The sequence below is a fragment of the Amblyomma americanum genome, chromosome 4, assembly GCF_052857255.1.
Source record: "Amblyomma americanum isolate KBUSLIRL-KWMA chromosome 4, ASM5285725v1, whole genome shotgun sequence".
Classification (NCBI taxonomy): Eukaryota; Metazoa; Arthropoda; class Arachnida; order Ixodida; family Ixodidae; genus Amblyomma; species Amblyomma americanum.
Genome location: NC_135500.1, coordinates 181,303,680 through 181,328,870, shown reverse-complemented (window position 1 = coordinate 181,328,870; position 25,191 = coordinate 181,303,680). Strand labels below are relative to the sequence as shown.

The window sequence follows — 25,191 nt, the reverse complement described above, 5'->3', positions numbered from 1 at the left end:
TGGCGGAAGGGATCCTTTCTCCTTGCTGTGCGAAGAAAGGAGGCCAGCCCCACCTTTCAGCGGCGCGCCCACAGTGGCTCGGGGATGCGCCAGCTGGAGGGCGCCATGAAAGACAAACGCCCCATCTTCCCTGGACGGAGAACGGCGACGGCAAGTGAAGCAAGCCAGGGACTCCGGAACTTTTTTTGAGTGTGTGTGTGTGTGAAGGGGGGGGGGGGGAAGACTTCGAGCTTATTCTGTTATTTACTTATTTAATGCTCATTTACATAACAGATTTCATTTTTTATTATTGAATGTTCAAAGGTTGATCTAAACTGTCACGTTGAGGTAACGACACTCTAGACAACGAAAAGGCTTCCAAAAGAAACTGTTTAGGGACTGACTCGCGCGAATGGCCCAGTGGCGGCGTTAGCATCGAAGTGAATGCCTGCAGTTCTTTTGTGGCCGCGCTCAATTTAAAGCTGGCAAGAAACTTTCGAGATAAAAAACCGAAAGCAACTATAACAATCTGGAAAAAATGTGGAAGCATTTGCACGTGGCCATGGTCAACGGAGATAAAAGTATGGTCGCATCTCGCATTACAAAACAAAATAAAGCCGCGTGCCGGCGGTTTTGAGTGCAAACGAACAGACGGCGCTAAGATTCAGGGCAATATAGAACGAATTGAAATTGGAAGCTTTATGCACGAGGAGTGATCAGTTGCATTTAAAAAGTTTGTGCATGGTTTGTTTAAATTCTGGCAATCATGTACACCGGTTAGACAGTCTGCTTTTGTTGGGACATGACTGGTTTAGGTTACTCATATATGAAATGCTTTACAACTGGCTACGAAGCCAAGTACCTCAGCTGCACTGTGCTTTGCATTAAAAGAGTCCTAGAACTGAAGTGTTTCGATTGTCAGAAATGTGATCCCAAGTGCAAGCAATTGGAGACAGGAGGGGGGGGCGTCCGCCCCTCTTGCGCCCCCTGTCCCGGGGTCCCTGAAGCAAGCAGTCTTTTGTCACGGACAGAGGTGGATCACCACTCACCTTCCAAGAAATGGGTGTTGAAAATTAACCCTGGTCAATATCCAGCTTGTGCTCAAGCTGGTGCCGAATCACCATAGCTGCGTCACGGTGACATCGCCGTCGAAAGTGCGGGCCCTCGCTACCGGAACCGCTGCGAGGGCAATGGTGCCGCCTCCTGCAGTGGGCGGCTCCCCGAATCATCTTGATGCCATGATTCGACGTGATCTCGGACTGTATTGAAGCAGCCGGGCAGCGTGTGTGCACAGGAGCGTAGTGGCGTACTGCTCAGTGCTTACCCCTTGTGTTCTCGCATGCGGAACTTTACTGTAAAAATGTAAATAATCTGTACTCTTCTTCAGCACTCTCCGGCCCTCGTTACTTCGTCTCTGGCCGCATCGTTCCTGTCCCAAACCGCCTATGAACTTTGGCCACGACATTGGGGAATAGAGACTTTCGAAGGACTCGACCAGACGTCACAGAATGGTGAGCTGGCGGCGAATGAACTGGCACTTTCGGGAATTGAGCCGACGGCCCGCTTGACAAAATGACCAATATTAGTAGAAATTAGTTCGAGGTCTGCAGAGACCGTCCTCTCGAAAATGGCCGGAGCATTAAGTAGGATGAAGATACCACTATAGATGGATAAACCATAAGGTGTAACGAATGTCACCTTTTCGCGGTCCATGTCACCCACAGAGATCTGTCAAAAAGTGGAGCGGAGATGGATATAATCGTACCTATCGTTGTGATAATGTTTTTTTCATACGTCTTTATTTCTTTAGGAGAGTTAATAACATGTTTGCAATCTTGGCACTCTGATCTCTTAATCTGGCTGAACTTAGTACTTCCCTTTCTAGTACCTTTAATAATGATGCCCATCCATCCACCAACACTACAAAATCTTGCCATATATCTTGATTTATCATTCAGGGGATGGTCCCAATTCATTATTCTTGAATTGCATCTCAAAACTACTCTGGAGCATATGGTGAGCAAAGCATGACCGTAGACGAAAGACAACAGAGCGTGAAGTTGGGTTCCTTGGTTTATTAGATAAATATAAGTGCCAGTAAGCAGGATGAAAGACACACATCATCTTTGTTGGACAGCATTGGGCAGTCCATCTTCCTTGCATCTCATTTACTAGCACTATTTCATGTAATAAAAGGAACATCTGGTCATTAACAGTGCATGAGTTGATGGATATCACTCATGCTCTGCAAGCAACAGTTTGCATGTAGATGCATTTCGTGCACAAGTTTAAACAGATAGACATCCCCTTAAAAATTGAAGGCTTAGAGCATAGTGCACACCAAGACAGCTAGGTACGAAGGAATGGCTGAGTGGCAAGAGGCGATGCTGCAGGTGGAAGCCAAGGTTGTAGGCAGTCCCAGGTCTCCTTCCACAACTTGTCTTGCAAGCTACGGTTTTTGGATTGTGAAGCTGGCTCAGACACAGAGCATTCTTCAAGGTAGACGCCACTGATGCCTTCCACATCCGGAGATAATGCAGCATACAAGCTCGTCTGAGCTCCTTCCTCGGGTGTCTAAGAGACAAGCAAAAAGTCAGTGGACATTAATACAACAATCAAGGGTTTTGTGTTCCAAGGTTGTCATAGACTGCAATAACCCCACACTGCAGAGCAGAAACAATCTCAGCTTTCTGAAGTAATGTAAATTGATTCGTTAGTGAATTCACACACCAAAGCAACACTGTATAGGCTATGAGGCAAGCAGTAGTTCAGAGCTTTGAATCGGTTTCACCTGGGGTTCTTTACCGCGCCATGCAATCTCAGTACAGCTCATTCCCGGGTGGAGCGTCGACGTAACCAGCAGAGCGAATGAAGAGCAAAGCGGCGGATGAAAGTACGGCGGGAGCGATCAGAGGTGAACGATGATCACAGCGGAGGTTGAAAGACCGCGATAGCAAAGAGCGCAGGAGAAAAGAGGACATCATGAAGAGGAAAGCGGAGGAGGGTATGGCGGTGCTGGAAAGTACAAGGAGGAAAGTGAAGGAGGAGGGTAGGACGAGAGTGGTGGAATCTGTCGTACTCCATCTGCGGTGGCTGCTACGAAACACTGCGTGGCCCGTGTGCAATCGCCTATGGTGCAATACCTCAACAGCTGCACTCAAATTTCTCATTACGGAGTACAGTAATCGTACGCCAATTTTTTTCTTTTGCATTCCACCTTAAGTTAAATGCAGCTGCTACCAAACCCATGCCCTTGGGCTCGGCAGCTGACCTCCACAGCCACAGGAACACTGCAGTGGCAGTACTGTAAAATAAGCAACAATATCAACTGCATGGGTGCATTTCAGTTAATTGAAACTGCAGTATATAATATGGTCATGGATGTATGTTTCATTATGTAAAAAAAGAGCTGCTTCTAGTGGTAAAGACATGCAATCAAGCTGTTTCAATGATTAGGAAAGAGCTCAATTTTGCAGCAATGTTAAGGACAAGGCAGAGCAAAATACATTCAGAACTGAGCTAAACTGCAATTTATAGTAACAGTAAGGTAATAAGCAAAGCAATGGAAGCAATGTATCGTAGCAAGTTAACGTTTGTGGATGTCAACTTTTCAATTCTCAGGCTCAAGCTGTGTGTACACAACTGGAGCTTACTTTTGCCAGCAAAAAACAAACCAAACTTTTACATTCGTTTCAGGTGATTTGGACTGATGCAAAAGGGCAAAAAGTCAGATACACCTTAAGTCTGCAGTGAAGCTCCATCTCAATTCAGGGCTGCCGAACAAGATTCCTCCGCCTAAACAGAAGCCAATCACAAGACAAAATTATGAGCTCAAGAATTTTGATGCCTCTGGCTTGCTAACTTTGAAAATCTTATTTTGTTCACTGTCGTAATTGGCCAGCGGAGTAATACAGGACGCCACAGACTTTGACCAGTATTACCAACTGCTTTTTTTTTAAGTTGTATTTTGTAGATTTTAGGCTAGCACTGGCATCCAAACAGGGTAGCATCTAGGAGCATATAGATGGTAATGACTAGCAATTTTTTACTGCTGAACAGCTTTGATGATAACTGTGTAGCGGCCCTCTGAAGCTAATGTTTTCTGGATGGGTGTAACTCTGACAAAACAGAAAGAACAGTAAATGACTCAGATGAAAGAACCTGCTCATGGGCAAATTACAAGACAATTACAAATTACAAGATGGGCAAATCCACTGCCCCATCTGCAGTTTCAGTTTCGTTTCACGTATATAAAGTTGTGTGCTGTGGCCACGAGTAGCTTGATGGTGTCGTTTGTTTCAAACTTTATCCGACTAAGTTCTTAACCTTCATATATATGCAAGCAAATTTTGGTAGTGCCTTCTCCAAGGTATGTATTTACACGATTGTAAGTCGACCTATTTTTTAAATTTGAAAATTCGAATTGGGGGTGGTCGACTTACAATCGAAACGAAAACATCGCACTATAAGTAAAGGCGAGACAAACGAGATATCGGGCATATGATACAGCGCGGTTGCATTTTTGCTGCGCGGCTCGTCGCGTCGCTCTTGGTTCTGGCCTTGAGCAGCTGCTATGTCAACTCGCAGAACTGGCATCCCCTGCCCGCACGCGCGGGCGGCGGCCGATGGCGGCTATCGATAAGCAGCAAACTAGCACCCCACACGTGGCTACTGACTGCGGTTGCTGATAAGCGGCGGCGGCCCGATAACGCAATCGCGTTCTACGGGAAGCTCAAGCGTCCAACAAGTTTCCTTTTAACTTTCAAATGCGCGCTCGGTGCTCAAGGGAGCTTCGATAGTTGATGGAAGGGCCGCTGTTCAAATCGAGGCGGCACTCCCACTCGGAATGGCAGCGGTGCCGGGGAGTGACGGTAGCCGACGCCATTCACGCATAGTTTTTCTTTGGCTCTGACGCATTTGACTACTGCCGGCCGCGCTGCACAAGTATTTAATGTAGTGCTTCGTCAGTCGTCATTTGTGCTCAGTGTCCGGTAAGCGACCGGCGCTCGTTCACGGCTACATTCAAGATGGCTGCCATTTTTTACGCCGAAGAAATGAACAGCAGCGATCATGACGGCAGCGCTAGTGAGGACGATGGCGCAAGTGTGGACGAGTAGTCCAGTGACTAATGCATTTTCCCACGGGCACGCCCGCGCGCGGCAGCCGATAGCGGCTGGCGATAAACGGCGGCCGCTGGATAATGCTATCGCGTTCAACTATTCAAGGCCAAGCTTAAACAACCTCGTTTTTTTTTTATTTTTCACAAATGTGATTCGGGGGGGGGGGGTCGACTTACAATCGTGTAAATACGCTAATCAGCGGTGTAATATAATGCTGTCCTTGCTGCTACATAATGAAGTACCAGTAGCCCTTTTTTTCATTATAAACTTTTTCGGCACATATTTTAATAGAACAAGTAGTACACCTGCAAGTAAACAGCTTTCCAGTAACACTAAAGGAGAAAAAAAACGCAATTTTGAGAATTAAAAGACTAGATGATATTTCATATCCAATATGCAAGCAGAAATATACCCGGGATACAACAGCTACCCTTAGCAGCATGCACTTGGAACAGCATAAAAGTTTCTTGTGTAAAAAAGTACCAGTGACAAAAATAATGACAGCAGTGCAAAAAAGGGGACAACAGACAGAGTACACAAAGATGAGCGCTGAACTTTCAACAACTTTTATTGTGAACAAATCCGTATATACCTGTATACATGCACAGGCGATAACCCCTGGCTCAGAGAGCATGTATATAAATGCGATTCATTCACAATAAATTTGTTGGAAGCTCAGTGTTCATTCTTCTCTACTCTCCATCCATAGTCCCCCCCCCCCCCTTTTTTTTTTGCTGCTCTCATTATATGTAATTATGTACCAGCACGCCAAATTCACACCATTCACCATTGAAACTTCCCAGCACTTATTCCGCAAAAAATTAAGGCACAAGAATTTATCCCCATAACATGCCTTGTAGACTGCACTTCATGAAATTCATGATGAGTACTACACACACATTAATCCATTTTTTTCTATCCTGATCGATGCATCTGCTTGCGCTCTACTGAATAAAAAAACCTGCTGCCTTTGAACACCTATTCATCTGTCTGAAAACACTGCTGCACACCAGTGCTCTAGCCTATCTACTCCCGCCTCTCCTCTACTAACATCAAGCCTGACTGCTTTATCCAAGGGGAGTCTAGATGAGCTTCCACTGGTTACACGTCTGTGGGGTCTTTCCTTGCCTCTTGACATTTCTAGCAACAGTGTCTGCACTGAACACAGATGCTTTGTAAATTAATGACCATACCTTGAAAAAAATCCCAGAAACTAGGGGAGCCCAGACGACCCTCTCATACAAGCTTGTATTCACAATGCCAGGGTGCAGGCAGTTGGCCGTCACAGGTATTCGTTCCAAGCGAAAATAACGGGCCAGTGACTGTGTGAACATCACTTGCGCTAGTTTAGATTGTGCATAGCTGAAATAACTTGAATAGATTGTTCTAAAGAGAAAGAAAAAATAAATAAGAGCAGCATTATGGCACGAAAACAGTCACACACAATAACTCCTATGTTCCTGTACTGAACGAGACACCCTACCTGCCATGGATATCATCAAAGTTGATGTGGGCTACTTTGTGTACACAGGAGGAAACATTAATAATTCGAGCCATCCTCTTTGGCGTCCCAGCAGATATTAATCTTGGAAGCAGTAAAGCAGTTAAAAGACAGTGACCAAGGTAGTTGATGCTTAGCTGCGATTCAAATCCGTCTTCGGTCACTTCGTATGGTGTAAACATGACCCCAGCTGTAAAATGGAAACATACACACATGTATACTCATGCTCAAGGTTCACTGCAGGCTTCATGTAAGGAAAAGTCGTAGCTCACCGCCACAGATAAGCATGTCTATAACTACATTACGCCTGAGGATTTCTTGTGCAAAAGTGCCCACGGACGACATTGACCTGAGGTCGAGGGGCAGTATTTCCACTGCAAAGTGTAGTGATGCAAAAGAAAAGGAAACCTTTGAAATATCACAAAATCGTCACATTCTAAATCTGCTATATGATTTATGCACATTTGTGCAAAGCAAACCTGCACTGCCAGGGATGCATTTCTCGAAGCATTCCTTGGCAGCTTGAGACTGCTCTGGTGAAGAACTTCCTGCAAACATTGAGTGTTCAGTATGCTTAGGTGCACAGCTTCAAATATATCTTACCAAGGGAAGAGCACTACCTCCAGCTATAGGCAATGGAGTCAGAAGTCATTAATGCATCACCCATCACAGAAAAATGAAATGAACTTCCTCATCATACGACTTGCTAGATAATGGCATGCCTCAGAATATATATTGCACTAGCTTAGTGTAAACAACTGCTAGAAATGTTTCCTGCAATACCAACTGCAACGCAAGACTGTAATATGCGGCTCTGCACGAGGACATATACAGTGTTTGGAATGGTGTAATTGAAAAACTTGCCAGCCAGTCCTTTTGATTCATGATAGAAAGCAATTCGAGGTAAGTATAGCAGTTGGCCAACTCACCATCACCAATTAAATCAAATGTCCATTATCACTTTTATGCGCATTATTTGCAGCTTTCCACAAAACTTTCGTGAAATAAAAAACAGTAAATTTGTTACATTTGTCGTTCTGGCCATAGCTAAAAGGAAATGCTGTAATCTTACCAGACTCCACACGGTATATGTTTGCACATACAGCCGCACGTCTAAAGACGGCACGCAGTCATACTGGATATGTGGTCACAGGGGCTCGGAACAAAAAATGAACATTTACTTGATATATAGACACCAATAAACACTGAGGGTACGAGCCACGCACCTCAACTACATCTCAAAGCTTCAAGGTAACCGACCATCTCTTTTACGAACAGCTCTCGACGCTCTTCGATGTTAACCACTTACCGACAATCACTCGCACGTTCAGCGCTAACAACGATTTAACAGTTTCCAATCCTAAACCTCGCGTTCCGCCTGTGACGACAGCAGTTTTTTTTCCCACACAGCAGTCTGAAAGTGCGCGAACAAATAAGTTAAGTACACAAGTATGTTGCCCGCTTCTTAAAGCGAAACCGCTTCGCAAATCGGCGGTGCAGATGTATACTTACATGTCTTTGGCGTCGCTGAAGTAAACACAGCTTTGATACGTTGCGCGCACTCTTTGAATAAGTACACTGCGGCAATGAAGTGCAATTTTAACCACGCTTCAACGTGGAACGTCACGCGCCCCCACAGACTCCGATTCATAGCAGCCGTTTCCCAACGGTCAGCTGCCGCCGACACGACTGCGTCTGCACGTTGCGATTAAGCGAAGCGTACTACCATTGTAACTAATCATTCCCATACATCTGTGCCCACGAGGCAGCGGCGGCAGCAGCTCGCCAGCTTTCGCGCTCCAAGCGCCGCAAAACAATCCCACGTGGTCCCGACAACCACCTCTTAACTTCAGCCCTTCAGCTTTCGAACTAATGTTGCGCACCGCTCCAGACAGTTTAGACAGCCTGCAGCCATGAAAGGAAACGCGAAGAGAGGAAAAGTAGCAGCAGTTACGCGCAGTGGGACCAGTAGAACGCGGAACTTCATTAGTAAAAGTGGTAAAAGACCTTCTTGGCGTGCCAAATTTGGAACACATTGAGGAAGCCAGGTTGTTCGAGTTGCTCAGAGTCGCCGCTAGTTTCGCCACTGATGTAGTATTTCGTTACAAAGGGCTGGCCAGTGGGTTGGCCAATAACTCATTTCAGCAAATGATGGCATGCACGAAGGAAGACCAGTCACGGCAGACGCACGTTTTCTGCTTTCACTCCGCGAGAAGCGCGCATTGCTGCGAAACGCATAAATAAAACACGAACAGGAAGACATTAGGAGAATGTCTGAGCGCGTTAAAATATTATCCCGCCGTAACCCCATTTGCTAACAGACAATGTAATGCACCAAACTTGTACTATTACGAATGAAGTTAGAATTTGTCTTCATAAACACGGCTGCAGAGAAAAAAAAGAAAAAAAGCTTGAGCAGCCGCTTTTTTTTTTTTAAACGGCGACGGTAGTCAGCTGCCGCCATCTGCCGCCACTACATAACACTGGCTTGTCGTCTGCTACTGCCCTGTCGCGACAGCAATGACGATCTTGATCGTTCCTCTTAAAAAAAGAAAAAAACATACACACAAAAACTACAACTTGCTCCCTCATGACGACCTCCCATTTGGGCTGATTTGCTAAGCGGCATTGCCAAACGTCTGCGAAGGCGCGGCGAACAGCTAGCCGTTGAAGCACTGAAGCGTACATAAAAATTCAATCGAATTCCACGCGTTCTCGTTCGTTCCATGCGAATGGTGACGTTGCTTATGCATATCGTGCCCGAGGCCCCAACTGCTCAGTTGGGTGGTCGAAGGCCTGCACGAAATTTCTGCACGACTGCACAGACACGGGAAAACTGCAAGTGCTGATTGCAACGACCGTCTTTTTTTATCAAAGGTCACATATTACGGACAATTACAAGCTACCTTGTTAAGGAAAGCGCTAGGCTTCTGTGCCATATTCAGTCACGAACGAAGTCAATTATTTGGAAGTGCAACAGGCGGTCCGCATGTTAAAAGCACCGTTGTTGTGTACTGAAGGAAAAAAGATCTGATGACAAGACGCAGGGCATCAGATATTTGCTGCCCCCCACTTGGTCCAGCTCAACTTGTGGCCAGCAGCAAACACACACATAAGACTGCCCAGGGGATCAAGGGGAAACTGAAACTTTCACGCGGACAGCATTTTTCTTGAAGCAGGCCAACCAAATTGAACAGTCGTTAACAGCTAATCTTCGTAAGTGTACTGACACATATCACACAGTTCCATACCGCAGTTACTGTAGTATGCTGTATACAAGTCTCGGGTCAAATACAGGTGGTTCAGTAGCATAAGCAGGAGGCTGTCTTTTTTGATACTGAGCACAGCAGTGGCATATTTATGAGTAGAAATGCAAAAATGCCCGTGTACTCTGATTTTGATTTGCTGTGAAATGATCGAAATTAGACTGGTGCTCTCACTATACATCAAGCCCTATAGCCAAAAGTGCAGCTTTGGCATCTGAAAATCTGTGCAGCATGCATTATGAGCTATATGCATACGGGATCAAGACCTTCAGTCGAAACTATACACATGAGATACCTTAGAAATTTACACTTCGGACAATAGGTCCGTGTACGTATTATTTGCAAACTATAGACATAGGAACTGATCAACATATAGTTTATTTCAATTTATTAATAAGCTCACACATAATAGCCTTGGCAAGTTTCATGTGGGCTCGACTGTTTGATAATGTGTTCACTTTTCCCAGGAGTGAGTTGAGGGATCGTTCTTTTCCATTGGCTGCTTTCTTCACCTGTTGCAATCAATAGTACAAAAAAGAATGAAAGAAAAGGAGCCACATAAAAAACAGAATTAATCAGAACTAGCAAATGAACAGAGAGGATGCTGGAGAAAACACCTGACAATAGAGAGTTTTAATGTAGCATTAGTGTAATAGCGGACCTATGGGGAATTACGTTAGCGGGTCACAAGCAACTTAACACCACAGAGAGTTTTCGTATAGTGTTCCAAAAATGTTAAATGCGATCTACTTCACATGGAGGTGAAAGGTCCTTTTAAAATGACACCACTTTTGCTAATTTGCCAAATTACTATATTTCAGTCTTTTTACAGCCAATTAAAATTCTGTAAAATAAACATAAACACAGTGGCACCATCTAGACAAGGCAAAGCTAAGTACAAATTGCTCAAGCAAGAACTCCTGTAATGCTCAAAAATCTTTTGTAAATTTAATGTAAATTGCCATGCTAAATTATTTAAATACATAAAACACTGTGACAATGCTCGAAACCTAGTTTTGTTATGTTCCAAGCAGTTCCAGACGGTTGCAGTACAGTTTGAGGCCCCAATAGGCCCAGGAGCACCAGAAATGAGAGTGTATATCAAGCACTGGGTTGAATCACAGCTTGCACTTTGTCTTTGAAGCAAGGTCAGTCATAGTGAAAGGCAAAAACACCAGTAGCTACCGGTAAACATGTCGACCCGAACCGCTATGACTGGTTATTTGGCTGAAGCAAGTGGCTCTCGCTTGGAAGGATGCTGCCATGTTTCCATTCTAAGTGCGCAAAAGCTGCAAAGTTAACTTCTGAAAATTGCATGCGTATGCTAACGCTATTTCGCCATTAGCGTTCTGCATGTGTGCACTCGGGACCTGTTATTCCGCTAAGCATGCAGTCCCGCAATGCTAAAACTCTCTGATATTAACGAGAAAAAAGAAAATTCTAGTTCTCAGCCTATTGGGAAGGTTGTTGACATAGTTGTGAGCAACTGATATGCACTGGCATTGCCATTTATTTGCAGTGCAACATACGCACCGATTAAAATTTAGGTGTACATGCAGTAGCATTGATGGATGAATGGCAAATGCAGTTCAGCCGGTACATTGAAGGTTCAACCCTTAGTGTTATTGTACATTGTGTTTTCCATGTTGTTTCAGCTTACCCATAATGTAAAAATTAACAATAATCAATTGCTTTTCACTAAAGTTAAAATAAATAACTGCAATTAAGTTGTGGTTTCCATGGTTCACTGACTGTTGGATATTTTCTGCCTTCTTTCAATGCATTTATGACATTTAATCATGATGACTTTACTGCGTTTTCACAGGCTACAGTAACTGATGGATGGCAGTGGTGGATTTATGGGGGGGTGCAGCCACCCTTCCCAAGAGAAAAATTTTCAGTGAGAAAAACATGCAACCCCCCCCCCCCCCCCCCCCCTTTTTTTTTTGTATGCAGAAAGTTCCAGAAGAGTCACCCATACATCTACCTCTAACGTTTGGCCACTTAACAGGGCACAAAAATAAAAGGCCCTTAATTTTTCAACGTTAAAAGTAATGCAGTAATATGGTTGAATGAATGAGTGAACAGATCAACAAGACAGAGCTCACATCTTTTGGGTTTTCATTAATGACAGTCTGACATAACTGCTTAAGCTGGTCTGCATCTGTGATTTGCCACCAGTTGTTCTCTTCAACAATCTGCAAAAGAGAAAGCAAGCGCGACTGAGAAACACTTGTTAATCCTGCACTAGTAGTGCTAACATCTGCTGAAGGAACAGGTAAATATGCCCAGAAAGACTAGTGCTCAGAGTGTAAGGGAACTTGCTCACAAGATACCAAACACATACGTAATATACACTAATGCAGACAAATACACAGGCTCTGCTACCATAAAGCTACTGACAAACTACTACATACTTAGCAGCACAAGATGAAGTTGCTAAAAACAGAAGCAGGTCAAGCCTTACTTCTTTTTATTTAGCCAAGGGTCACAATCTCGAATGCCGATGATTGAGAAAACTGCTCTGAGCATGTCCTTACCTATGAATCGCATCTGACAAGATAAATTTGCAGGTAAGCAGTATCCACTCAGTGCTAATTTTGATGCCATGTGGGTGTTGAGTGCACACTGCTCGATGACGAGGACAGCCTATTGGAGTTAGTTTTGAAGCAGCGAACAGCACTTTTTTTTCTATGAGCCATTAGTGCTTCTGTATGAGCGCTGCTGATGTGAATGATTCATTGCAACTAATCTGACATACCAGTGTTGCTTCCAAGATGAAATGTGAATTTTGTGAATGCAGCCGAACATGGTGAACATGTGGGACTTGCCAGAATGTGCTGGCAAAAATGCAGCGACATGTCTGGAGGCTTTTTGCTGCAGTGAGACACCATGCTTTATGATGTGCCATATGAAGCTAAATGCACTCCTACGCGTGAGACAGATACTGGAAAAAGATAAGTTCTTCAGATAAACCTGACCATGCACAGATGTCCCATACAACTTATATTCTGTTTGCGTGAATATCAAGCACTCATTCTATTCTGATAAAAAAAATGCAATTTGACAGTAAACACAGACTAACGAAGCTACCAGGACACTTAAGTGGTCTAACTTTTCTCTGTCTTCTCTCACCTTTCTGGGAGTCCTTGAGTCACCATTCACCAACAGCTCCAAAATTTCCTGTGCACTCAAGTGGCTAATATGTTGCTGCTGCACAAGAACTAGCAGCTCATGGAATCTCACAGCATCTACAGAGCTGAGTGAAGAAGTAAAAGAATAAGCATGTGACTTCGCAAACTTTAAAACAGGACAAACTGCTGCCCCCCTCCCTGTCTATAGTGAAATCCTGTTGCTAAAACCTCCAGACTAAAAATTTTCACAACTTACCAGTCTTGTCCAGATCCTACACAGAGCACCTATACTCGCCATGGAAAATTATCTAACTTTTTCAGAATTATGGCCGTTAGCCTCTCTGGTATGTCATGAACCCCTCCATACTATGAATTCATATTCTGGAACAAAAACCTTCATAACTATTCTCAATGAGTGAGATCAGGAACACGCAAGAAAAGATATCAGGTTATAATGCACTGAAGGCCTTGAGCAGAAATGAGGCAGCAAAAATGAAGAATCGTGCACTAAATGTTGCATGGCACTTGTGGTGCTTCTGTTCCTAATTGGCACTCAGAACAAAATGCCTTCAACTCTTTCCACACAATACTTGGAATAACTGACACTACGACTGTCATCTTACTTGAGTTCAAAAATGTCAATCATGACATATCACTGGTTCGGAGGTGGGTCCTCCACTCTAAAAACTCCAAGGCCTAACAATGAAAGCTGACACTGGCACAATGCTTGCTGCGATCATGTTAGCTGTCCTGCATTTTTATCCTGCCATCTCCCGTTTTTGGCCCATCACACAGTGGGCATGACATCCTTCCCTATGCGACGTGTTCACTTTCATGCCTGTAAAATCCAATCTTGTGTGTTCTGTAGAGGCAAACCTATGCATATGGGACAGGGTGCACCAGGCATGTGGTCTGCACAGTTTCTACATCATGGTTTCTCAGCCGTTGCACCTTGTGGCTCACCAATACATGCTACATCCAGGCAGCACCATATTGGCTAGTCTCCGGTCGAGACAGCTTTCTCAGGTTTCTCAGCAACAGCCTGCATGCATGGCAGTCTTCATGAACCATTCAAGTTAAGGGGGACACTGGTCTTTGGGACCAAAAAGTGACCCAAAAATCAATTTTCTGAAACTTACGTTTTTGGAATCTACAGTTAATATTCTCCCACTCTACCAATGTTTTCCTCCTGAAGATCAGTATTTTGACCATAACATTAATTCTTGATCACTGTGTGGGCTGAATTTGAGCAGGAGCAGATGGTTTAACGGCATGAAGATTTTGGACACCTGGCTGTCTTAGTATGCTAATATCTCGGCACCTAAGACAGACAGAGACGTCATTTTGGTTGCTAAGGGAAGTGAAGGCACAGTGTTTGCAATAATTAAAGCACAAGTGTTCAATCACGTTTCAAAAATTTACGATTTTGCAAAGTTTATCAATCCATGATATTCGCACTTTGAATGTTTCTATTGCAAGTGCTGTAATATTACTAATACTAATTAGGATAAAATGGAAAAATAGCTTTGATAACTGCACTTTTTACTCATTAGACTATGTAGGTGTGATTTAAAAATTTTTTTTATCAAGCAATTTTTTTGGTGCACCAAGGTACTAACCAATGACTAACTAAAACTGATTATCTTAGGTACCAATTAATTTATAGAAAAATCAAATGCAGATTTCAAAACAGCATCAAAACTGAACAAGATTGCATTTTCATTAGGATTTGACTAAAAATAAGGAAGACAGGTCTAAAATCAATGTCCAGTCTTAAGAGTTATTTTAAACATACTTATGTTGTTAGTAGTGTGTACTTTCAATATATGAGATAAATGAGTTCACAAAAATGTCTGATGGAAAGATATGCCATTTCTTATGTAAACCAATCTTTAAATTGCCTAACGCTACAATATTGTTTCTAAATAAGTAATTTTCTGCAGCCCTTTGAAAGTCATTAGAAGAAGGTTAAATTGCATTCCATTTATTCTGCTGGACCCATCCACATGCAGCACACTTATCACAAAAGTGCTCACTGGCTGGAGTTGGGTAGCGCTGAATTAGCAAAGCCCTCAAGTGGCAATCATGGGATGAGCAAACTGATTGTATAGCTACCTCAACAATGCACAGGTTAAACAAAGCACTATTATGGAGCTGCAAGTACAAATATCTGCCACGTGCAGCAAACAAGTCACATTCAGGCTTCAACTGTTTCATTGTCATGGGCATGGTGCCACTCGTGCAAAAAGGTGGCTAGCCAGCACCTATTGTAGTCACTTTGGGAACATGTTCGGTTTGTACTGAATTTCAACAGCATCATGCAAATAAATTTGCACCAGCTTCCTAATGGAGCACATGGTCTAATGTGCAAACCTGTGACAAGATGCTGCTCATTTTCAGAGTGACTGCTATATAATGGACAAATGTTTAGAAGAATCCCCCAAGGTGGAGTAGATTTGTAATAAGAGAGTAATTATTCATTGGTGTCCACCCAAGCACAGCCATACGGCTACAAAGGAAAGTTAAAAATTTGGCAAACACTGTTCCCACTTCGAGTTATTGATCAATTCGCTCTTGGCCTACCACAAGCTTGCCGTCCCAGTTAGCTCAGTTGGTAGAGAGACTGCACACAGAAATAGAGTGACACGTGGTCAAGGAGACATTATTTATCCAGATGGCAGGAGGGGGCCTGTATTAATCAAGCATCTGTAGCTTTATATGGCATTGATATTTTTGTAGAGAAAACTTGAAATTTGACGTGCAAGTTACACACTTGCTCTATACACCTGAATGTTCTTTGGGGTCTTAGCTCTATCTCAAGATTCTTGCTTTTTTTGTATTTGCATTCAGTTCTGTTTGTCTATCGAATGAATTTCAATCATGAGTGTAGCACCAATCCTGTGTTTCTTCATCCCATGTTTCTTATGCTATGTGCACTGCTACAGATCTGAGCAAACTGTCCCACTTTTCACTTGGACCTGTGACCTGTCCTGGAGAGTCACACTGCACCTTGATGGCAGAGTGGTGTCCGCCTTGTGTAGTTGCCCAAGGAGGTGTAGAAGAAGCCATTTGACAATGTGCTTGACTTCACAGTCCTTAAAACTGATCAATTTCTGAAAAAGGTCCAGGAATCCGTCTTCATTCTGGGAAGAGATAACAGCACATGTCACACAGTAAAATATAAATCTTAATACCACATTTACTGGCATAATTTGTGGACTTTTTTAAAAAATTAAGGCTTCAAAGAGAGGGTGCGCAGATTACGTGAAGATTTTGAGAACAAGCTCTAAAAACTCTACAAAGGCCATAACACACAACAAGTACTGTATATTGCCGCCTACATGTTGACCCTCCCAACTCGCAACCCTCACTAGCCCCCCAAAAAGTTGACTTCAAATTTAAGACGCATACCCCCTCCTGCCCCGCCCCACATTATGTGTAGCTCCCCACAGGACGACATGATGGTGAGTGTGCAGATCAAAGAAATAAACGCTTTACGATAAAATCGCAAAGCCAGCAGTCAGAGGCAAATGGAGATAAAACGACACCCTCGAGTGCGGTCCAGCTGATTAGTAGCAAATCGAACAGTAAACGGTTCAGTAGTTTCAGATTCTGGCGCTTGCAGGAGGTTACTGGAAGTTTACTCTCGCAACTGTTCCTACGAGAAAGTGACCACCAGTTCCCTCGCCACTGACATCTTTCACATCTTCTCAAGCCTGCCTTGCGCACCCGAGTGCATGCTAGTGGTCTGCCACAGCAGGCAGTGTAAAATATGCGAGCAAAAGTCTTTATTTTTATAAACCCGAATAATAAGTTAGTGTGCAAATTACATCAGGGCGCAAATTATGTGAGTAAATACAGCATGCTAAAAATTTGTTTACAACAAAAAGTAAAGCGTTCATACTAAAGCAACCAGCTGCTGCTAACAGTGTTAAAAATGCAGAAAAAAATTTCCAGAACTCATTAGGCTTCACTTACCATTTCTCACTTGTGACTGAAGATAAAAGATGCTCTTTAATTCAATTAAACTTATTAGCAGGCTGTTACAAGATGGCTAACACTTAAAGTCAACCTAAGGTATGGCCTTTTAGCACATGTTGACTGCGAACCGCATTCAAGTACAACCCGAAATGCATTCAAGCAAAGGTAACCGATGCCATGCAACACAGTTACACAAACATGGCCAATGATAGTGGGATATCACAGCCACTGCACCTGCAGACATCAAATGTGATGCAGCAGAAAATACACCATGAATGTTTCTTTCAAGCTGACACTAAAAGCTTTTTTTCACAGCTGCCTTAAAGGGACAGTGTATTGACTTTTATTGACTATATATCCTTTGTGGAAATTGTAAGGTCCTTGTCCAAAAACATGAGGCCTTCTTAAACACATTCTTAAAGAAGAAATTGGGATAGCATGTTAAAGAAGCCCCCCTCCCCAATATTCCAATATTTTGGAAGCAGGCTCACCCCCTAAAATAGATGGATTAGTGGGTGGATTAAGGTAGAAGAGCGAGCCAGGTTAGTATAATACTAGTCCTGTCTTGCTAATATGGACACCTTGAAGTGTCCATAAAGCGAATTTACATTAATTACAAATCATGAAGAAAAAACGAAACGAAATGTCCTGAAAAAAAAAAATGCTTCATGACTGCACACTGCTTCTGTGCACAGTGGCGGGCAGTGGAGTAAAAATCAGGCAATCTTGGAACCTCTAGGTGCATTATTCTAATCGGCATTATCTTTAAAATCTTGTGGTGTATGTTGAAGCGCCTAGTGGTCCATAAGATGCGTGATACGCTTCTTGATGTGATGAAGTACCTCCTACTGCGACTGTTCACATCCCAAGGACTCTGTATGCACTCAACTGACAGCTGCTCAATGTGGTTTTCAACGCCGTGCACAGAGAGAGTTTATTTACCTTGCCACTGCAGAAACACACAGGCATGCACGCATGCACACTTTGCGCTTTTGCATTGCCTTTGCCTGGGGTTCTGCTTTCAAAATTCAAGGGGTTCGAACACTCTGGATTTTGTTCTCATCACTGCCCATATTAACAGGACAAATGTACATTGATCCTATTGGACTCGGTAAATTTTCACCCCGTCCATTGTCCGTAAATACATAGAAAAAGTTTGGTTTCAAGAAAAACTGTTCATAATTTGAGTCGTCCATATTAATGGGGGTTGTATTAACCAAGCACGACTGTACACCAAACATTAGAAGAGATAGTCAGAATTAAAATATGATTAAACCGCACCAGAAGCAGTGGCGAGTTGCAAGAGAAAAAAAATCAAGGCATCTGAGGTTTCTTCCAGCAAAAATAACAAACATAACGCTGAGCATTGCACTCAGTCCTATTCATAAAGTGTATACCAACTCCAAGCGACGTTGCCTGACAACTTCGAGAGCCGCTTGGCTTTAATACAACACAGCACAACTGTTGGCCATGGCCAGACTTCCTCTGCAAATTTCAGATATAAATTCCTGCCAAAACTGAAAGTTCTGCCGTCGATATTGTCATCATAGGGAAAGATCTACAAGAAAACTGTGGACATTTAATTACATTACGTGTTGAGAATGCGATAGCATTAAAGTCCGAAATCCACTCGGCCTGCTTGCAGTCGCCGACATTCTACCATAAGCGACATACTTCCGTGGTTGCCCTCTCCGCTTGCAGGGATTTTCCATAACGGAAGACACACGAAGGGCTCATTCTGGCTCCATTCCAACCTGATATGCGGAGCTGTCTAGACATGTCTGCACACAACCAAGTGCACCTGCCAACTGACTCTGAGCCCACCATTGTGCTGTCATGTCACGTGACCAGCACACCTGCCAACTCAGCAATATCACACGGTCTCATGACATCACACACACTGTCGACCAATCAGTGAATGTTATGACAGATGACGCCAGATGCTTGAAGCTGCCAAGTTTTTTCTCGATGAGGCTTTTAATGCTATCACATTATTTATGCCAATATTTTTGTGCTAGTCTTCGGCATAAGACTGTTCCTTAATGATATTTTGCACGGTTAGCAATTTTTAGTGGCCAAATGTGATGTAATCCGCTTCAAATGAGGCGTATCAAAACTGGGTGTTTTATGGCTCACTCTTTAGGGTGGATGCGGGGGGGAGGGGGAGGCATTGGCACAGTCCTATTTCTGCAAGGCATTTCTAGGAGTTATATAAAAAAAATTGTGATTTTCATGGCTGTACCCGAGATTTCTCACTGAGGCAGGCAGCTACATCCTTTCCCCCCCTACCTAAATCCCCTGTGCATCAGAATATGAGCAGATTTTTTGTGATTACATTCTTCCCATTGTGCCGAATGTATTAGAAATGAAGTTTTTGGAAACAGCATTAAACACACATACTTATATGACAGTCTGGCTAAAAGGTATGAAACTAAGTAGGCTTCAGTCTATATACAACCCACACACTTTATTTCTTCAGTGCACCACCACTAGAATACTTCCTTGGAGAACTTGTGAGGACAACCAAATTTTTAGGACTGAATACAGCTTGAGAAAAGCAACAATATAAAAGAAGGAAAAGGAAATTTCCTAATGTATGTATCACATGTCATAAGTTCCACCATAATAACAAGAAAAGCCTGAAGGATGAAAGCACAAGGTGTCACTGACATGCTTGTGACTTGTTTGAGAATTAGAAAGCCCTCCTTTCTGTAACACTCAAGGCAAGCAAGGTAACTATTCTGCAAACCTCCTACTATATCGGTAATAAGCTTTCAATACAGGCACAGCTCACCGCTATTGTCTGTGCTTGATGTGGTGTCAATCCATAATTTTCCATGAGCTGCTGCTTGTGTTGCCATGGGAGCACTGGCATTTCTTTGCGTAACCTCTCAATGCTGACCAGGCTCATGTCATCTGTCTCGCATGAGGAAACCACCAAAGGGGGCAAGTTGGGTTCAGGCATGAACCTGTAATCTTGAACAACTTCTTTGTCTCGCATAGGAATTGTGCATCTGCAAGTGAGCAGTATGTGCAGCACATTATCTGAACTATTGCCAGAAAAGCTGCACATATGCACTGGGATGCTACACTTAATATAGTGGGTTGAATCAAGAGATGGGCGAGAAGGAAGAGGGGAGGAGTTTATGAGGAAAGAAATGCAAGCAGATTTGTTTCACTCTGTGTGGTCACCTGAACTTTGCTATGAGGAAAGAGATTAAGGGAGCAAAAATAGGTGGGAGAGAAAGAGGTGCCAAAAAAATAGTAAAGGAGAGGGTGGTTGGTCATGAGAAAATAAGAGCAGCTAGAAGTGGAAGGAATGCACAATGGCAGTTTTAGCACGTCACCTTCCGATAACATCTCCATGCTTCATATTTCAAAGCTGTGTCTCTAATAACTCAGGTTAGCAGAAAGCTTTAGCTTGCTGGCCTTTAAAAGCATTCACATGTGTTTTCATGGGTGCCACATTTTTGCGATGAGGATACTATGCTCTTGTAACTATGGTACAAAAAAAGGTGAACTGCAAGACATTCAACAGGTCATACCAATTTCTGAACATGAAACGCAACACATGAGATCAAGTTGCCCATAGACACCATGCATTCGCAGGCACAATGCACCTGTGGACTGGTGACATTTTTCAGTCTATGGTAACTTCTCTGAACTTGGTGAACTAAAAGATGCATTTTGAGATGCTGTAACGAAACAGCAGCTGAGTTCATTTATACGTTGCAAGCTTACATCACACGAGTGAAGCTCATTTACTTTCCCATGAGTCAAGCAACACAGCACATGTTTACAAATCACACGGAAATCCACTCATACACATAAGCAAGCACATTGGCATGATGAAGGTATGGTGAAGGAAAACATCTATGGCCAGCTCAGGCTAGCCGCTGCGTCACAATACACTGAACACAACATCGCGCTGCCAAAATAGCGTAGCTCATAATATAACGGTTAGCTGATGATGCACGAGTGCAAAGGTTTTTGAAACTTGAGCCAGATCCTGTGGTGCTATCTGATAATAAGGTGTTTGTATGCTCATGGCTGCAAAGTAAGCACTCTTTCTCTGGCACAAGTTAGTCTCATTATATGACTTCTTGTAATGAATGCACAAGATACCATGAAAGGCATGTATATAAAACAAGATTGTTACCTTTTCAGAGCATCAAAGGCCATGGTTGTGTTGACAACTTTGCCACCATGCGAAAGAATTCCAATTTGCCTTGAAATTTCAAAGTCTGTAAATCAAAGAACACTAATGATCATGTACCCTGAACCTAAGCAAGGCACTGGACTGAGCCATGATGAGAACTCCATTTACGTTAGATAGTACGCAGATAGACATAAGAGGAAGACAAACATTATGGACAATATTCCAAACTGTTCATTTTTGATGCCACGACCTAAGATATCTTTTCTAAAGCATGCACAACAAAGAAAATGGCAAAAGTGGTGAGAGGGTGGAAGTTGACATGTGAGCAGGCTATGGATCCAAAGGACAAAACAGAGGCAAGTGTAAGACCATGGATCTCTTACTGGTGTTTATTTGAAGAAGAAATAGACAATGCGTGTGCCATATAAATTTAGTTTTTTCTTCTTCTCTAACTTGCTGCTCATACAAAACTCATATTTCTGCAGATTTGGCCAGGGACATCTGGCATCTCATGAGATATTGAGTGCTCCTCTCGCATCCGTCCATAATATCTAGTGAGTGCATGCATTAGAAAAATACTGTAAACGACTCCATTTTAATGCATTTCGCAAATCGCACAGACCTTGTGAAAAACTGATTCCGCACATAATTTGGGCAAAGAAAGCGCTAGGAGGTCTATCACTTCTTCTTCGCGAAATTTAGTACTCGTGAAGTATTCTGAAATAATGCCATCACCCAAATTCATGAAATATTCAGCTCACAAAAAAATAAGTTGTTTGCGGTATTAACAACCGCTGGAGTCACAGAAATATTCTGCTGAGAATAGTGGTTTTCTTACCTTCCAATGTGAGTGAAGACAAGTACTCTTTCAACCCTTTGTAGTCATAAAGTCATAAAGTCAGGAACTGATCTACTAATTTTATGTCTATGTCTACTAAGGAAGAAATATAACTGCTTCTCACTAAAGGTGCCTTCACAATATCTGAATTTGTGGTAATCGATTCTTTAAAATACAAACAGTGAAAACAGAACTGCTTATGCTGCAGGCGCACACAGGTGGACTTTGTGCTGGCTGGAGCTGATTAACGACCACAAGAGATTATTATTATGAAAATGGCTATTGCAGCAAGCCTTTCTCAAATTATTAAGCTTACAGCTAATGAATGAAATGCATTTTTCTCATTACAAGCCTACCTATGGCATTAGCGACAGCACGCACACTGTTGATATTCTTCACTTCTGTCCGCACACCCCAAGGTTCTCCAGGACGGTTCACGGATACGTTTGCATCAACTCGAAGGGCACCCTCTGCAAATGCGATGTGATAGAAGATATTGAATGTGCTGTAAATACCTCATATGTAGATGTGAATTCATTGGCAAAGAGCCAATGAACCAGTAGAAAAGCACATTACTTTCTCAGCATATGCAATAGCTGCACCCACACACGTTAGAATCGACTAATAAAAAAGGAAAAATAATAATGACCTGCCCACAACAAACTACATTAACAGTGTAATGCTCACCTTCCATCTTGCAGCTGCACACACACAAAGTGCGCAGAGTAGCAAGCAGCTCTTTCACAAGACTGGCTGCCTCTTCACCGTCCTTCAGACAAGCGTCAAAAACTAGTTCCATTAGGCCAACTCCTGTTGAGATGCCCAATACATAATTACAATAATTTTCAGACTTTATATTGTAAGGCTACAGCAATTCTTTGCAAATAGAAAGGGACATGGAAGAATAAAACTCTGAACTGACCTGCGCGATTTAGATCAATAAGGCTTCTACCGTGTATGACATCATGCAGACTCTTTCCACTGTCCTGCTCAAGCTGAAGTTGTTTCAGTGTTGCACGCTTGGAGTAGGTTGTTTGTGAGCCAGGTGCAAAGACAACAAAGTCCAGGTAACCATCAGTTGCCAAAGGTGACCTCTGCTGGGTAATTTGGTAGCCACACTATTGGAGGAGACATGTCTTATGTTATGCTTCTTCGTATAAATGAAGGCCAAATTAAAAAGGGTGCATTACAATATATATTTGTTCATACAAGAATAAATACCACAAACACAACATGCATAAATGTGGTGGTTCGGTTTGCTTGTAGGTGGCACGAAGAGCATATTTATGTTACTGCAATTATTTACTGTCGCTAACAACATTCTACAAGTCGCAACAGACATTCCTCAAACATAACGGGGAGCAGGTTCCCAAGTTTGCAGCTTTTTAAGGCAAAATCATCATTGAACTGTTTAGTAAGCAAGGGCATTCTTACTGGCATATCTGCATAGAAGTAATGCTTCCTGTCAAAGTGCGACACAGTGTTGATGTTGCAGTTCAGAGCAAGCGCAGTCAAAACCGCTGCTTCGACGCACCTCCGATTAAGGACCTGAAAACAGTACGAAAGCACATGATGTGAGGTTGAAGCTACTAAGGCATGAAGTGTACGCCTTACAGGTAATGTTCCGGGAATGGACGCATCAAACGCCGAAACTTGGGAGTTTGGAGGCTGGGCGAACTCGTAGGGTGAGTTGGAAAACAATTTTGAACTTGACTGAATTTGAACATGGACTTCAATACCAATAACAGCTTCCCATTCTTTCAGTTTGCTGACGAAAAAAAAAATGGATAAGCGCGGTTATTGCCCGGCTTTCATTCGATGCCAGAAACAGACGACACATTACAAGAGAACCAAACGTACTTGTGTAGTTTATTGGCAGCTGAGGAACTCAAGCTGAAGCGCCGGTTGTGTTGTTCTAGGGCACGAAGCGTTCGCAGCAGCACCGACATGACAGACGCTGAAGTGCCGACGCTCTGATCTAGGTGCAGTGGCCAGTACAGGTAGAGAACAGTCACGTAATCAGACAAAAGGCAACGCACTAGGGGCTAAGGCAGCACATAAGCACATTGCAAAACGAACAAGCGACCAGCACGCGTCGAGAACTAGAACGCACCGCCAACTCTGCCGCACTACAGGTAAACACTACCACAACCAAAACAAGCATGCTTAGCGACTTGGATTGGATCGCGTTGGACGAAGTTGGCAGTGCTTTTGAGAGTTTTTGGTTCTTGTATCTCAGACTTCCATGTTTCTCTGTCCGGATTTTAAAAATTCCTTTGCGCTAAGTACTGGCCTCATCGAGAGCAAACACCGCTCATGTGGTAGCATATTATGGTCTACATTCTTTGAGACGTACTTAAACATCAGTAGTGCAAACTGCTGGGCTAGTTGGTTCATATTGCATAGAAAAAGGAACCAGCGAAAATAGACGCAAGACAAGAACAAAGGAGGCACACACCACAACGCTGGACTTACAACTGATTATTGCGATGAAAAATCGCTCATTTTAAAGGAATTCCTGCCTGCGCACCCACCCTACAGACAATACACTTCGCGCACCACATGATGACATGCCTACTATAACGATAAAAACTTGTACTCCTTTTCAGTGATAATCACAGACGGCTCGCTGACGCATTTCTGCTTATTCTTTCTGATCATGAATGCCTCCAATAGCTCACGCTCACGTTTAGATTTCCCCCGCCCGATAATGCTGGCAATGTGAAAACTAGGAGAACATTTGCAGTCCTTTACATGTAAGGCTAGATTGCTGCCTGTGCCTGTGCCCAAAGTTGTGCGATGTTGCCTCAGGCGCTCATTCAAGCATGCTCCAGTTTGGCCTATGTAGATTTTCCCGCATGACAATGGGATTGAATACACCACGCCCACTGCGCATGTGGTGAACATAGTCTGGTGTTTCGTGTTGCAAACACCAGTTCTGCGCATGTCTGCAAAGGTTTGGGCGCACAAACCGGACAGTTTGCAAGGAGCAGAAAATGCCATAGTGACACCAAACTTCTGAGCCACTTTTTTCAGACCATGTGAAGTCTTGTGGAAGTAAGGCATGACTTCCAACTTTCTTGTTGGCACTTCTACTGGCCTGGCATCCTTTGAAGATAACTTCAGTTTTTTCCCCAAGGATTCCGCCACCGCCAGCAAAACCGAGGGAGGAAACCCAGAACATTGTAGCCGTTCAACCTGCTCCGCCAGACT

The 25,191-nt window shown here is 43.2% G+C and overlaps 2 protein-coding genes across 3 annotated transcripts; both read right to left on the bottom strand.

Moving 5' to 3' along the window:
* Positions 1 to 2,039: 2,039 nt before the first annotated feature.
* Positions 2,040 to 8,561, bottom strand: LOC144128784 (polyprenol dehydrogenase-like). 2 transcript variants are annotated; one of them, XM_077662485.1, is made up of 7 exons: positions 8,113 to 8,553; positions 7,910 to 8,014; positions 7,080 to 7,148; positions 6,873 to 6,974; positions 6,583 to 6,790; positions 6,293 to 6,485; positions 2,040 to 2,553 (listed from the first exon to the last, which is right to left on the bottom strand). In XM_077662485.1, the coding sequence occupies exons 1-7, from the start codon at positions 8,249 to 8,251 to the stop codon at positions 2,329 to 2,331; spliced, it is 1,041 nt and encodes a 346-aa protein (XP_077518611.1). In that variant the 5' UTR covers positions 8,252 to 8,553; the 3' UTR covers positions 2,040 to 2,328. The 2 variants fall into 2 exon arrangements, with proteins under 2 accessions (XP_077518611.1, XP_077518612.1); XM_077662486.1 differs by lacking the exon at positions 6,293 to 6,485 and having other exon boundaries at positions 8,113 to 8,561.
* Positions 8,562 to 10,221: 1,660 nt separating this feature from the next.
* Positions 10,222 to 24,089, bottom strand: GatB (glutamyl-tRNA(Gln) amidotransferase subunit B, mitochondrial). The gene is made up of 12 exons (XM_077662484.1): positions 23,839 to 24,089; positions 23,593 to 23,746; positions 23,413 to 23,526; positions 22,901 to 23,096; positions 22,666 to 22,788; positions 22,335 to 22,448; positions 21,141 to 21,225; positions 19,776 to 19,995; positions 16,010 to 16,143; positions 13,002 to 13,125; positions 11,975 to 12,064; positions 10,222 to 10,378 (listed from the first exon to the last, which is right to left on the bottom strand). Exons 1-12 carry the CDS (start codon positions 23,925 to 23,927, stop codon positions 10,244 to 10,246), a joined length of 1,578 nt encoding a protein of 525 aa, XP_077518610.1. The 5' UTR covers positions 23,928 to 24,089; the 3' UTR covers positions 10,222 to 10,243.
* Positions 24,090 to 25,191: the final 1,102 nt, after the last annotated feature.

What these genes read in the sequence shown, in the direction of transcription:
- LOC144128784 (XM_077662485.1), bottom strand. Translation starts at nt 8,251, where the DNA reads ATGAATCGGAGTCTGTGGGGGCGCGTGACGTTCCACGTTGAAGCGTGG. An exon ending in TTCAGCGACGCCAAAGACAT is followed by an intron (nt 8,015 to 8,112) that starts GTAAGTATACAT and finishes GCGCACTTTCAG; the next exon opens with ACTGCTGTGTGGGAAAAAAA. An exon ending in AGACATGCTTATCTGTGGCG is followed by an intron (nt 6,791 to 6,872) that starts GTGAGCTACGAC and finishes TCCATTTTACAG; the next exon opens with CTGGGGTCATGTTTACACCA.
- GatB (XM_077662484.1), bottom strand. Translation starts at nt 23,927, where the DNA reads ATGTCGGTGCTGCTGCGAACGCTTCGTGCCCTAGAACAACACAACCGG. An exon ending in GCTGCCAATAAACTACACAA is followed by an intron (nt 23,747 to 23,838) that starts GTACGTTTGGTT and finishes TTTTTTCGTCAG; the next exon opens with CAAACTGAAAGAATGGGAAG. An exon ending in ACTCAAGGACTCCCAGAAAG is followed by an intron (nt 12,065 to 13,001) that starts GTGAGAGAAGAC and finishes TCTCTTTTGCAG; the next exon opens with ATTGTTGAAGAGAACAACTG.